General features: G+C 46.1%; 1 protein-coding gene across 3 annotated transcripts in view; it reads right to left on the bottom strand.

Annotated features, from left to right (window-relative positions):
• Positions 1-6,501: 6,501 nt before the first annotated feature.
• Positions 6,502-14,325, bottom strand: part of atg13 (ATG13 autophagy related 13 homolog (S. cerevisiae)) — a 38,174-nt gene continuing 30,350 nt past the window's right edge. For all 3 annotated transcript variants that reach the window (XM_056301034.1, XM_056301037.1, XM_056301038.1), the window contains 3 exons: positions 12,680-12,790; positions 9,688-9,816; positions 6,502-8,367 (listed from right to left, as the gene is read on the bottom strand). In XM_056301034.1, the coding sequence (XP_056157009.1) occupies positions 8,290-8,367; positions 9,688-9,816; positions 12,680-12,790 (318 nt within the window). In that variant the 3' untranslated portion in view covers positions 6,502-8,289. The remainder of the gene's footprint in view (positions 8,368-9,687; positions 9,817-12,679; positions 12,791-14,325) is intronic.

Genomic DNA, 14,325 nt, shown 5'->3' with positions numbered 1-14,325 from the left:
CAGACTCGCACCTCGCCCCACTGGAGACTCAACTCCCTCCTCCTATCAGATGCCGCTTTCTGCACATGTCTCAAGCTCCATTGATGTCTTCCTCTCCCTAAATCAGACTCGACCTCCCACTCTCCCCTATGGGAGATGCTGAAGGCATACCTTAGAAGGCAAATTATTTCGTATTCCTCGCACCGATACACAACCCGAAAGGCTGAACAGGATCGACTCTCTAAAGCTATCCTTGATTTGGACACCAATGCGCCCCCACACCATCCCCTGAACTATACACACAGCGCCTAAACCTACAGTCTGAATTTAATCGTTTGACCACTGATGAGGCAGAACGCTTACTACTGCACTCAAGCGGCACCTATTATGAACATGGTGATAAGGCCAGCCGTCTGCTGGCTCACCAGTTAAAGCGCCGTGCCGTTTCTCATCTGATTCTCCAAATTAAGACTCCTCCGGTACTCTGATTTCCGACCTTGCAGGGATCAATGAGAGCTTCAAATCCTTCTACTCCTCCCTTTATAAATCTGAATTCCCACCAGATCCTTCCAATATGAATCAGTTTCTGAGCGATCTAGCAACTCCGTCTGTCGATGCTGAGACTGCGAACGACCTAGATTCCCCTCTCACTCTAGATGAAGTTATTCAGTGTATCATGTCAATGCAGAGTGGCAAAGCCCCGGGACCCGACGGGTTCCCAAGAGTTCTTTAAGAAATTTCATGCCAAGCTGGCCCCCTTACTTTTATCTTTGTATAATGAATCACTCGAGCATCGCTCGCTGCCGCCCACTTTAACACAGGCGTCGATATCGCTACTTCTTCAGAAGGGGAAAGACCCCACTTTGTGTAGCTCTTTTAGACCCCTGAGCCTCCTTAATGTGGATGTAAAGGTGTTGGCGAACCTTCTGGAGGTGGTCTTATCAGGCATTATTTCAGAGGCGCAAACTGGCTTTGTTAAGGACAGGCATTAATTTTTTAACATTCGAACGCTATTTAACATTATTTATTCAAAAGAAGTCTCTAACTCCCCTGAAATAATCATTTCTCTCGACGCGGAGAAGGCGTTTGATCGAGTTGAGTGGGATTACCTTTGGCTGTTCGCTGTTATTGAGAAGTTCGGCTTCGGGAATAAATTTAGCTCATGGATTCGCCTCTTGTATGCATCCCCCCAGGCCAGTGTCTGCGCCAATGATTCCCGTTCCAACTACTTTCCCCTCGAACGTAGGACACGCCAGGGGTGCCCGCTGTCCCCGCTGCTGTTTGCCCTCGCCATTGAGCCCCTCTCGATCGCGTTGCGGTCGTCTGCCTCCTTCCGGGGCATAGTGCGAGAGGGAGTAGAAGATAGGCTGTCGCTGTACGCGGATGACTTACTGTTCTATGTTAGCGACCCAGTGACCTGTATGCATTCTATTTTCTCTATTCTTGAGAACTTCGGCTCCTTCTCTGGTTATACGTTGAATCTCCAGAAAAGTGCGTGTTTTCTGATTAACTCGGTGTTGTTACGGCTTCAGCAGATGGACATACCTTCACATTATGCCGCTCCGGCTTCAGATATCTAGGAGTGAATGTGACGCGCTCGTGGCCTACACTCTTTTCAGTAAATTTCGCTCCCCTTCTCACCCAACCGAAAGCCGAATTTCCGAGATGGGGTAGCTTGCCTTTATCGGTTATAGGTAGGATTAACGCTGTAAAAATAGCTTGCCCAAATGCCTTTATTTATTTCAATCTATTGCCCTGTGTTTGCCTAAATCATTTTTAACTCAATTAATCAGGCCATTACTACATTTATATGGGATGGAAAATCCTCCAGAGTTGGTAGGCCTCTGTTGCAGAGGGGTAAATTCAGTAGAGGTCTTGCACTACCCAACTTTCTGTATTACTACTGGGCAGCCACCATCCAGAAGTTGTCATTCTGGTTCCACGCCTCAGACACCCCATGGTGAAATCTGGAGGCACGATCCTGTGTCTCCACCTCTCTCCTCACCCTTTCTTCGCGCCACACAGGCAACCCTGTAGGCGCTTTCCACACTCAAAACTTGGTATCAATTTCGGCGTCACTTTAAACTCCCTCTCTGCATCCAGTCTAGGCTCCATTGAAAAGAATCATTTATTTCCCCCCTCCTTGATAGATAATGCCTTTTCCCGCTGGAAAAGGAAAGGTATCAAAACCATTCAAGACCTGTATACAGATGACATTTTACCCGGCTTTCCTTCCTTGGCCACTAAACACACTCTGCCTCCATCCCGCTTCTTCCGTTACCTCCAAATTAGACACTTTGTTTCCTCCCAATTTTCCGGCTTCCCTGCCCTACCTATTCGCCAGTCCTGGGAGGACTTATTGACCCCCATACCTGGCCGGAACGCGTCAGTTTCTCAGAATTATTCTTGCATTATGTCACTGGACAAACATTCTTCCAGCAAAACTAAAGCTGCCTGGGAGCGTGAGTTGAGGGTTGAGTTGGCGGACGAGTGATGGGCTGGGGCGACTGACAAGAGTACGCTCCACTACTTCCTGCGCCCGCCTCGGTCTCATTCAGTTCAAGGTTTTACACAGAGTACATTTTTCAAAATCAAGACTGTCTTGAGATTTACCCGAATGTGAGTGATGAATGTGATCGCTGCCACATCTCCCCATGCAACCTTACCCACATGTTTGTTCACTGCCCTAAGCTGCGAACGTACTGGGACTCTTATTTTCAAAATCTTACCTGAGGTGCTGGAGATTGATCTGCAACCATGTCCCCGGATAGCTCTCTTTGGTATCCCAGAAGATCTCTTATCTCTGACCCCTAAGCATGCGGACGTGATGGCTTTCACATCCTATTAGCGCGGCGCAGGATTCTTCTTCACTGGAAGTCGCCCGACCCCGCCTCAGTCTCCCTATGGCTAGGTGATGTGGTCCACTTTTGAAAAACTTGAAAAAAATCAAGTTCTCGCACAGGGGCTGCGCCCACAAATCTACTGTGAGGTGACAGCATCTCATTTCGTACTTCGCCGCTCTGCAGAGGCTCCCCTCCGACGACCAGCAATGATTTTGAATCTTAATTTTTATTTCTAATTTCTATTAATTTAGACCAAGCCTCGTTTACTTTTTCTCATCTGTACCTTCCTTTTTTTCTTTTCTCTTTTTCTCCCGATGTTTTCTGGGTATTTTTTATTTTTATTTGTATTTTTATGTATTCATTGTTTATTTTTTATTTATTTATTTGTTTTTCCAGGGGACTGTGTTGTTGGGAGGGAGGGGGATGTGATCGGGGGACTGTTATATGCCCCCTCTGTTCTTGTTTGTTATATTTTGTCTTTAAAAATCTAATAAAAACATTTCTTTTCAAAAGAAAACAACTTCTGCTGTCTTCATCTACACCTTCTGCTGTCTTCATCTACACCAGAAAACACCTTCTGCCATCTTCATCTACACCAGAAAACAACTCCAGCCATCTTCATCTACACCAGAAAACAACTCCAGCCGTCTTCATCTACACCAGAAAACAACTTCTGCCGTCTTCATCTACACCTTCTGCCGTCTTCATCTACACCAGAAAACAACTCCTGCCGTCTTCATCTACACCAGAAAACAACTTCTGCCATCTTCATCTACACCAGAAAACAACTCCTGCCATCTTCATGTACACCAGAAAACAACTTCTGCCATCTTCATCTACACCAGAAAACCAACTCCAGCCATCTTCCTCTACACCAGAAAACAACTCCAGCCGTCTTCATCTACACCAGAAAACAACTCCTGCCGTCTTCATCTACACCAGAAAACAACTCCTGCCGTCTTCATCTACACCAGAAAACAACTCCTGCCATCTTCATCTACACCAGAAAACAACTCCAGCCATCTTCATCTACACCAGAAAACAACTCCTGCCGTCTTCATCTACACCAGAAAACAACTTCTGCCATCTTCATCTACACCAGAAAACAACTTCTGCCATCTTCATCTACACCAGAAAACAACTCCAGCCATCTTCATGTACACCAGAAAACAACTTCTGCCATCTTCATCTACACCAGAAAACAACTCCAGCCATCTTCCTCTACACCAGAAAACAACTCCTGCCATCTTCCTCTACACCAGAAAACAACTCCAGCCGTCTTCATCTACACCAGAAAACAACTTCTGCCATCTTCATCTACACCAGAAAACAACTCCAGCCATCTTCATGTACACCAGAAAACAACTTCTGCCATCTTCATCTACACCAGAAAACAACTCCAGCCATCTTCCTCTACACCAGAAAACAACTCCTGCCATCTTCCTCTACACCAGAAAACAACTTCTGCCGTCTTCATCTACACCAGAAAACAACTTCTGCCATCTTCATCTACACCTTCTGCTGTCATCTACACCAGAAAACTCCTGCCATCTTCATCAACACCAGAAAACAACTCTTGCCATCTTCATCTACACCAGAAAACAACTCCTGCCGTCTTCATCTACACCAGAAAACAACTCCTGCCATCTTCATCTACACCAGAAAACAACTCCTGCCGTCTTCATCTACACCAGAAAACAACTTCTGCCATCTTCATCTACACCAGAAAACAACTCCAGCCATCTTCATCTACACCAGAAAACAACTCCAGCCATCTTCATCTACACCAGAAAACAACTCCAGCCGTCTTCATCTACACCAGAAAACAACTTCTGCCGTCTTCATCTACACCTTCTGCCGTCTTCATCTACACCAGAAAACAACTCCTGCCGTCTTCATCTACACCAGAAAACAACTTCTGCCATCTTCATCTACACCAGAAAACAACTCCTGCCATCTTCATGTACACCAGAAAACAACTTCTGCCATCTTCATCTACACCAGAAAACCAACTCCAGCCATCTTCCTCTACACCAGAAAACAACTCCAGCCGTCTTCATCTACACCAGAAAACAACTCCTGCCGTCTTCATCTACACCAGAAAACAACTCCTGCCGTCTTCATCTACACCAGAAAACAACTCCAGCCATCTTCATCTACACCAGAAAACAACTCCAGCCATCTTCATCTACACCAGAAAACAACTCCTGCCGTCTTCATCTACACCAGAAAACAACTTCTGCCATCTTCATCTACACCAGAAAACAACTCCAGCCATCTTCATGTACACCAGAAAACAACTTCTGCCATCTTCATCTACACCAGAAAACAACTCCAGCCATCTTCCTCTACACCAGAAAACAACTCCTGCCATCTTCCTCTACACCAGAAAACAACTCCTGCCGTCTTCATCTACACCAGAAAACAACTTCTGCCATCTTCATCTACACCAGAAAACAACTCCAGCCATCTTCATGTACACCAGAAAACAACTTCTGCCATCTTCATCTACACCAGAAAACAACTCCAGCCATGTTCCTCTACACCAGAAAACAACTCCTGCCATCTTCCTCTACACCAGAAAACAACTTCTGCCGTCTTCATCTACACCAGAAAACAACTTCTGCCATCTTCATCTACACCTTCTGCCGTCATCTACACCAGAAAACTCCTGCCATCTTCATCAACACCAGAAAACAACTCTTGCCATCTTCATCTATACCAGAAAACAACTCCTGCCATCTTCATCAACACCAGAAAACAACTCCTGCCATCTTCATCTACACCAGAAAACAACTTCTGCTGTCTTCATCTACACCAGAAAACAACTTCTGCCATCTTCACATACACCAGAAAACAACTCCTGCCATCTTCATCTACACCAGAAAACAACTCCAGCCATCTTCCTCTACACCAGAAAACAACTCCTGCCATCTTCATCTACACCAGAAAACAACTCCAGCCATCTTCCTCTACACCAGAAAACAACTCCAGCCGTCTTCATCTACACCAGAAAACAACTTCTGCCGTCTTCATCTACACCAGAAAACAACTTCTGCCGTCTTCATCTACACCAGAAAACAACTTCTGCCATCTTCACATACACCAGAAAACAACTCCTGCCATCTTCATCTACACCAGAAAACAACTCCTGCCATCTTCACATACACCAGAAAACAACTCCTGCCATCTTCATCTACACCAGAAAACAACTTCTGCCATCTTCATCTACACCTTCTGCTGTCCTCATCTACACCAGAAAACAACTCCTGCCATCTTCATCAACACCAGAAAACAACTCCTGCCATCTTCATCTACACAAGAAAAAAAATCCTGCCATCTTCATCTACACCAGAAAACAACTCCTGCCATCTTCATCAACACCAGAAAACAACTCCTGCCATCTTCATCTACACCTTCTGCTGTGTTCATCTACACCAGAAAACAAAAAGGGGGAAAAGCATGTATGTGTTACTTTGTGGCTATAATAATGCTGTTGACACAAGTTAAATTTGTCATATATTATTTATGGCCTCTTACGGACACTTGTCAAGAATACCACATGTAGGAGTTGCTAGGGGGCACTGCAGTAATGTTACATTGGGGTATAACTATTCAAAACTCAGGTTTAATTTTTCTCAAGACGACAGCCAGCAGTCACAGAAAAAAGCGGTGTTACTTCAACAGAGCAGATCAGCTGTGCTTTATTAGGACACGTAGACCAACAGCGACAAAAAAGTGCAAATCAAAGTTTTCATTCTGTTCAGACTGAAATGGTGATGTGGTGCAAAGTTATTATCTGGGCAAGTCCTCTTCTATATGCATCCGCTTACATTTACCATTTGATATTACTCCACATCCTATTATTTACACATGTATGGTCCAGAGAATTCCCACCACAATCTGATCATAAGTAAATTCTTAGCAATGCATTATAAGATGTGTTGACGTGCTTTATGGGCTATACAATATGCTGCAGGGCTGCAGTTCATTCACCGAAGACTCACCAGCCTGGTCTTCCCTGTTCGCCTGAGGTTTGCCGGAGATGCGGGTCGGCAGATTGATTCTTAAGAAAACATGAACATCTTTCTCAATCACCTCAGTAACTACTGCTGAACTACCCTGGAACCAGGCAGCTAAATGGAGCCAGATTAATGGGTGCTCTTCAGCATTATACCAAGTAGTTCCCAGGTTCGAGTGTTTGAGGAACAGCAACTGTGTCAAAGACAGCGGTGCTGAAAGAGTTGGCTCAGCAACCCCTCACCAGAAAAAGGGGAAAAACTGTAATACTTGCAATATGTTGCTGTTGAGAGATCACTTCTGTGCTTAATATTAGACTGGGTACATCCATCCATCCGTCCATTATCCGAACCGCTTATCCTGCTCTCAAGGTCGCGGGGATGCTGGAGGCTATCCCAGCAGTCATTGGGCAGCAGGCGGGGAGACACCCTGGACAGGCTGCCAGACCATCACACAGGGCCCACACACACACACACATATTCATACCTAGGGACAATTCAGTACGGCCGAGTCACCTGACCTACATGTCTTTGGACTGTGGGAGGAAACCAGAGCCCCCAGAGGAAACCCACGCAGACACCGAGAGAACATGCAAACTCCACACAAGAGGATGACCCGGGACAACCCCCCCAAAGTTGGACAACCCTGGGACTCGAACCCAGGACCTTCTTGCTGTGAGGCGACCATGCTAACCACTGCACCACCGTGCCGCTAGATTGGATACAAAAGTTTTTTTGAAAATTGTGAAATATTTAAAAACTATAGATTGGATACAATAGTTTTTATATATTCCACAATTTTCAATCTATTTTCTAAATGTAGGTGAATTGACACCAGCCAGTTACATGTTGACAGCAGTGACTAGATTAGCAGACTCACACAGGGCTGAGCTCTTCTCTGAGCTACAGGAAGCCTCCTTTAAGAGGAAGTGGAGCAGCTAGCTGATCTCAACAGGGATGGAGACTGGACATTTGGGCCAATTTAATGCTAATGTAGCTGGCTAGGATGAGCTGAAGAACAGCGGCTGCTAGGTATGACTTCTATCATGTCCGTCCACATGGTCTGTGTATCATAGTGGTGAAAACACTCATCTCCTGGTTAGACAGCTGTCGTGCCACAGAGACATGAATGAGGAACGGTTGATTCTGACCGACACATCACATTGCTGACCTTTACAAGAGGGGGCCGTGCGTGTGTCCTCCTTTCAACACAGAAGAGATATTTTACACAGGCTGTTTTATAGAATCTGAGAAAAGACAAAACACACATGAGCGGGGGTTTAACATTAAAACAATTGAATCATTTTCCGTTAGTGTCTCCAGTTGTCTTCTCGACTCATTCCTTCTGGGTCTCCCTCCGGTTCCCTCCTCCCATCGTCCTTTACTCGTCCTTTCTTCTTCTGTTCAAGTTCCGTCCCTCTCCTCTTCAGCCATGCTGCACTTCCTCGCTACTGGAGCATGTCGACAAACGCATCGAACTCGTCTATGTTCTTCTCGTAGATGGCCAACTTCTCCGGGAGGGTGTCCTGCAGATAGAAACCACACATTAGAACTTCCACGTGCTGCCATAGTCCTGTAGTACTGAGCATGCATGTGCTTGTGCACTCTGGCCTGCGGGACACTTGTTCCCCCCACCCCCTTTCTCCCCAATTGTACTTGGCCAATTACCCCACTCTTACGGGCCGTCCCGGTTGCTGCTCCACCCCCTCTGCCGATCATGGGAGGGCTGCAGACTACCACATGCCTCCTCCGAGTGACAAGCCGCTTCTTTTCACCTGACAGTGAGGAGTTTCACCAGGGGGATGTAGCGCGTGGGAGGATCACGCTATTCCCCCAGCCCCCCCCCCCCCCCCGCCGAACAAGCATCCCTGACCGACCAGAGGAGGTGCTAGTGTGGCAACCAGGACACACACCCACATCCAGCTTCCCACCCGCAGACACGGCCAACTGTGTCTGTAGGGACGCCCGACCAAGCCGGAGGTAACGAGGGGCTTCGAACTGGCGATCCCCATGTTGGTAGGCAACAGAATAGACCGCTACACTACCTGGACGCCTACATTAACGGACTTTTAGTATATAGAATGGATGAAGGCAGCTGTTGTTCAAGCATAAAAAGAAACCCTCACTCGTCCTGATACTGTAATGCATTAAGTAATCTCAATCTGCTGTCGGTGCCCTCTGCACCCATCAGAATCAGAACCAGAATCCACTTTATGGGCCAAGTGTGCCTATGCACATGAGGAATTTGACTCCGGTTCAAAGGGACTTCTAGTACTTGCATACATAAAAAAAAAAAAAACCAAGAAAAAATGGAACAACAGGACATTGGAGGCAAGCATGTATGCACAACAGGTATGTCGCTACTACACAAAGTTTTGTTATGATTGGGGGTGGCACGGTGGTGCAGTTGTTAGCGCGGTCGCCTCAGTACGAAGGTTCTGGGTTTGAGCCCCAGGGTAGTCCAACCTTGGGGGTCATCCCGGGTCGTCCTCTGTGTGGCGTTTGCATGTTCTCCCCGTGTCTGTGTGGGTTTCCTCCGGGGGCTCCTGTTTCCCCCCACAGTCCAAAGACATTAAGGTCAGGTGACTCAGCCGTACTAAACTGTCTCTAGGTGTGTGTGTGTGTGTGTGTGTGTGTGGTGGTGGTGGGGGGGGGGGACCTGTGATGGCCTGGCAGCCTGTCTAGGGTGTCTCCCCGCTTGCCACCCAATGACTGTTGGGATAGACTCCAGCATCCCGTGACCCCAATTCGGATAAGCGGTTCAGAGAATGGATGGATGGACACTGCTAAGGATGGAGTGAGCATTTAAATAAAGGTTGCAGACACATCAAAATGAGGTGTGTTACCAGGTCATCTGCCATAGACTGGGAGCTGATGTGTAAAGACAAGCTGGCAAGCTGAGGAGGGTTCTGGAACTCCCTATAGAACGTCCCCAAGTCCATCGGCAACAAGTCATCCTTAGAGAACGCTGGTTTCTATATCAGTACAAGACAGGAGGGAGAGAGAGAGAGAGAGAGAGAGAGAGAGAAAAGACAGAGAGCAAGAGAAAGAAAGAGCGAGAAAGAAGACAGAGCGAAGAGAGGAGAACGTGAGAGAGAGAGAGAGAGAAGCAAGGAAGAGGAGAGGAGAGACAGCAAGACAGAAGAGAGCGAGAGAAAGGAAGAGGAAGAGGAGAGAGAGTAAGAGAGAAAGAGGAGAGAGCCAGAGAAAGAGAGAGGAGAGTGAGAGAGATGATAAGCCAGTTGAACTCACAGGAGTTTCATCCTGACTTTAGAGTTTGGGCCAGGCATCTTTTAAAGGAGTGTGGTGGTGGGTTACATACAGAGCTGGTTTAAAGAGAACACAGGTACCGGTATTGTGTACTCACAAGACAGAAACAAAGTATATATACAGTATTCAGATCACAGTTACTTCATAAACTGTGAGGAGAATACTTCTGGAATACTTCCCTCCGAATCAGCGTCGGTGTGACGGGTGGGACCGTGTGTTCATGTTTTGTTGGGGGGCAGGTGTGAGCTCATGTGAAAATGAAAAACTGAAAGGGAGGAAATTATCTGCCAAAGGTAGGCTGAGGCTGTAATCTGGATACCTTATTCCCCCCCCCCCTTTTTCCCCTCCCCAACTGTACCTGGCCAATTACCCCACTCTTCTGATTCAGTTGTACTTGGCCAATTATCCCACTCTTCCAAGCCATCCCGGTCTCTGCTCAACCCGCTCTGCTGATCCGGGGAGGGCTGCCGACTACCACATGCCTCCTCCCATACATGTGGAGTCACCAGCCGCTTCTTTTCACCTGACAGTGAGGAGTTTCACCAGGGGGACGTAGTGCGTGGGAGGATCACGCTATTCCCCCCAGTTCCCCCTCCCCCCTGAACAGGCACCCTGACTGACCAGAGGAGGCGCTAGTGCAGCAACCAGGACAGATACCCACATCCGGCTTCCCACCCGCAGACACAACCAATTACAGTTAGGTCCATAAGTATTTGGACAGTGACACAATATTTGTAATTTTGCCCCTGTACACCACCACAGTGGATTTGACATGAAGTAACCAATATGTGATTGAAGTGTGGACTTTCAGATTTAATTTAAGGGGTTGGACAAAAATATTGCTTTAACCGTTCAGGAATTACAGCCAGTTTTATATATGGTCACCCCATTTTCAGAGGATCAAAAGTAATTGGACACTTGACTAACAAGTGGTTTCATGGGCAAGTAAGAGCTTTTCCATCATTATTCCATGACAAATTAAGCAGATAAAAGGTCTGGAGTTCATTCCAAGTATTTACATTTGCATATGGTAGCTGTTCATCGGAACTCTCAACATGAAGTCCATAGAGGTGTCAATACAAGTGATGGAGGCCATCATTAGGCTGAAAAAGCAAAGGAAATCTATCAGATGGATAGTAAACACTCCAGGAGTGGCCAAATCAACACCCTGGTACATTCTTAAAAAGAAAGAATGCACTGGCAAGCTCAGCAGCACCAAAAGGCTTGGAAGACCACGGAGCACATCTACAGTGCATGACCGCAGAATTCATTCCCTAGTGAAGACAAACACATTCACAACATCTAGTGAAGTCAGAAACACTCTTGAGAGGTAGGGGTATCACTGTCCAAGTCTACAATCAAGAGACGCCTGCATGAAAATAAATACAGAGGGTTTACGACAAGGTGAAAACCACTGGTGTCACTTAAGAACAAGAAGGCCAGATTAGACTGTGTTTAAAACATCAAAAACCTACCCAGTTCTGGAACAAGGTTCTTTGGACAGATGAAGCAATGATTAACTTGTACCAGAAGGACGGGAAGAGGAAAAGTGTGGAAAACAAAAGGAACAGCTCATGATTCTCAGCATACCACATCATCTGTCAAACATGGTGGAGGTAGTGTTATGAAATGGCCATGTATGCTTGCCAGTGGAACTTGGCCATTGGTGTTTATTGATGATATGACTACTGACAGAAGTAGCAGGATGGATTGTGATGTTTATAAGGATATACCATTTGCTCAGATTTAGCCAGATGTCACAACACTGAGAGGACGGCGCTTCACACTGCAGATGGATAATGACACAAAACAAGCTGAGAAAGCAACCCAGGAGTCTCTCAAGGCAGAAAAGTGAAATATTCATCAGTGACCAAGTCAGTCACCTGACCTCAACTCAACTGAGCATGCTTTTCACTCGCTGGAGATCAAACTAATGGCCAAAAGACCCACAAACAACCAGCAACTGAAGGCAGCTGCTCTTGGTAGAGCATTTCAAAGGAGGAAACTCAGAATTTGAAGATGTCGATGGGTTCCAGACTTCAGACAGTCATTGACTGCAAAGGATTTTCCTCCAAACGTTAAATATAATTGTTATAATCATAGTTATGTTTGTTTGTCCAATTACTTTTGAGCCTCTGAAAATGGGGTGACCCTGTATATCCATGGCTGTAATTCCTGAACAGTTAATGCCATATTTTTATCTAGCCCCTTAAATTAAAGCTGAAAGTTTACTCTTCAATCACATCTCAAATACTTCATGTCAAATCCACTGTGGTGGTGTATAGGGGCAAAATTACAAATATTCTGTAACTGTCCAAATACTTACGGACCTAACTGTATATCTGTAGGTGTGCCCGACCAAGCCGGAGGTAACGCAGGGATTCAAACCGGCGATCCCAGTGTTGGTATGCAACAGAATAGACCACTATGCTACCCGGACACACCTAAAGTTACTCTTTCTGACTGTTGCAACTGAATAGGATACTGACTATATTTAGGACAGTGTAGTAAGTATTCAGACACTAAAGTACTGGGCAGTATTGTTCTCAGTCCTGGTTAAGTACTTACGAAGTCCACCATGACAAAGTCATCTTGTGGCTGGCCTGATTCCTCTGAATCCTGGGAGTGCAGACTGCCGTGCAGAGGGGAGGGGCAGAGAGGAGAGTCCGGAGGCTGCACCTTCATTAACATGCACGTACACACACACACACACACACACACACACACACACACACACACACACACACACACACACACACACACACACACACACACACACACACACACACACGGCAACAGTTAAGTCAAAAGATAATTTTCCAAGCCTGCCAAAAAAAGATCCTCAGTTCTTTCCGCAGGTTCCCTCACAGACTTGACATACAGAGTCAGACACACTGGTGGACTCCTACGAGTGTGCTTGCAGGTTGAAGGTACAGTGAACACGGTGTTTAGCCTAGCTTAGCTCAATTGCTGGATGTCAACCAGGATCATTAGCAACTCCTCTCAACAGACGAGACATGCACCTCTGAAGTCAATCATAAATACTTTTACTCATTACCTTCGTGCTATACATTTTTCTTAGCTGATCATTTCACAAGTAGATCCCAAATCCTAAAAATCAGATTCATGGTTTGGACTATTTTTCCGTAATATGCACATCCGTAATCTTCCAACATAGAAAAAGACAGATATGTGTGATACAAACAAATCTTTAAGATGGGATTTAATGTGGGGCCTCCACCCACCAATCTGAGGTTGGATTTTCAAATACAACAGACCACTGTAGTCAAAGAGCACTGTAACTGCCTCACATTACCAGTTAAATTTTAGTTTGGCATCTTCCTTTAATTTTTGGTTCGTACCTTTAATGTCCGAGGGGCGGAACTAATCTGCTGCGTCAGCAAAATGTCAGTGTGTGACAGAGAGGGTCTAGGTGAAGATGGGCAGCAGCACCGCACAGATGAGCAACCACAAGCGGCTGAAGGCACAAGAGCTGATAACACGCTTCCTCACGAGAGCCAACAAGAGGCCAAAGAGTCCACAAGTTCACGGAAAAGGGCCAAGAGCTGCACGATGAGCTAGTAAGAAGACTTGCACACCGTTTCAGTGTGAGTTACAAGAAGTGGAAGGCTATCACTAAAGATGCCAACCAAACACTGAGTGGAGAATGCTCAAACAACCTGCTGCACGAACACATCACAAAGGTAAGCAACGCCTCAAACAATTTGAACGTTGTTTATGAAGAATTAAGGCACATCGACATTCCCGACAATGACACATGTCGCAGAGTAGACACCTGTGAAGCAGTAACAAAAAGAGTCATCGAGACTGCAAGAGGTCGTCTAGACACAAGAAAGGGTGAAGATCAAAGGGACGAAGAACAAGATGAGGAACAGACAGCGCTGGAAATCAAGTCTGTAGCCTCAGAAAAACTAAGCATTAACTCTCACTGCACCAAGTCCTCTGCTCATTCTTGAAGCAACTCAAGAGTCACATCCAGACGTTCAAGCCTGTCTTCTGCTAACAGATTATACGCTGCTGCTGAAGTTGCTGCTAATGAAGCCACTTTAGAAGTACTGCTAGAGCAGGAACGTCATGAAGAATTTCAAAGACTCGAAGCTGAAGCCGCACATTTACAAGCCAAACAAGAGGCCAAGAGCAGACAACTAGAGCGACTGGAGATGATTAAGAAGCTAAAGGCTGCCAAGGCGCGA

Source organism: Lampris incognitus, chromosome 21, assembly GCF_029633865.1.
Source record: "Lampris incognitus isolate fLamInc1 chromosome 21, fLamInc1.hap2, whole genome shotgun sequence".
In the NCBI taxonomy this organism is placed as follows: Eukaryota; Metazoa; Chordata; class Actinopteri; order Lampriformes; family Lampridae; genus Lampris; species Lampris incognitus.
This window is presented reverse-complemented; position numbering and strand designations above follow the sequence as displayed.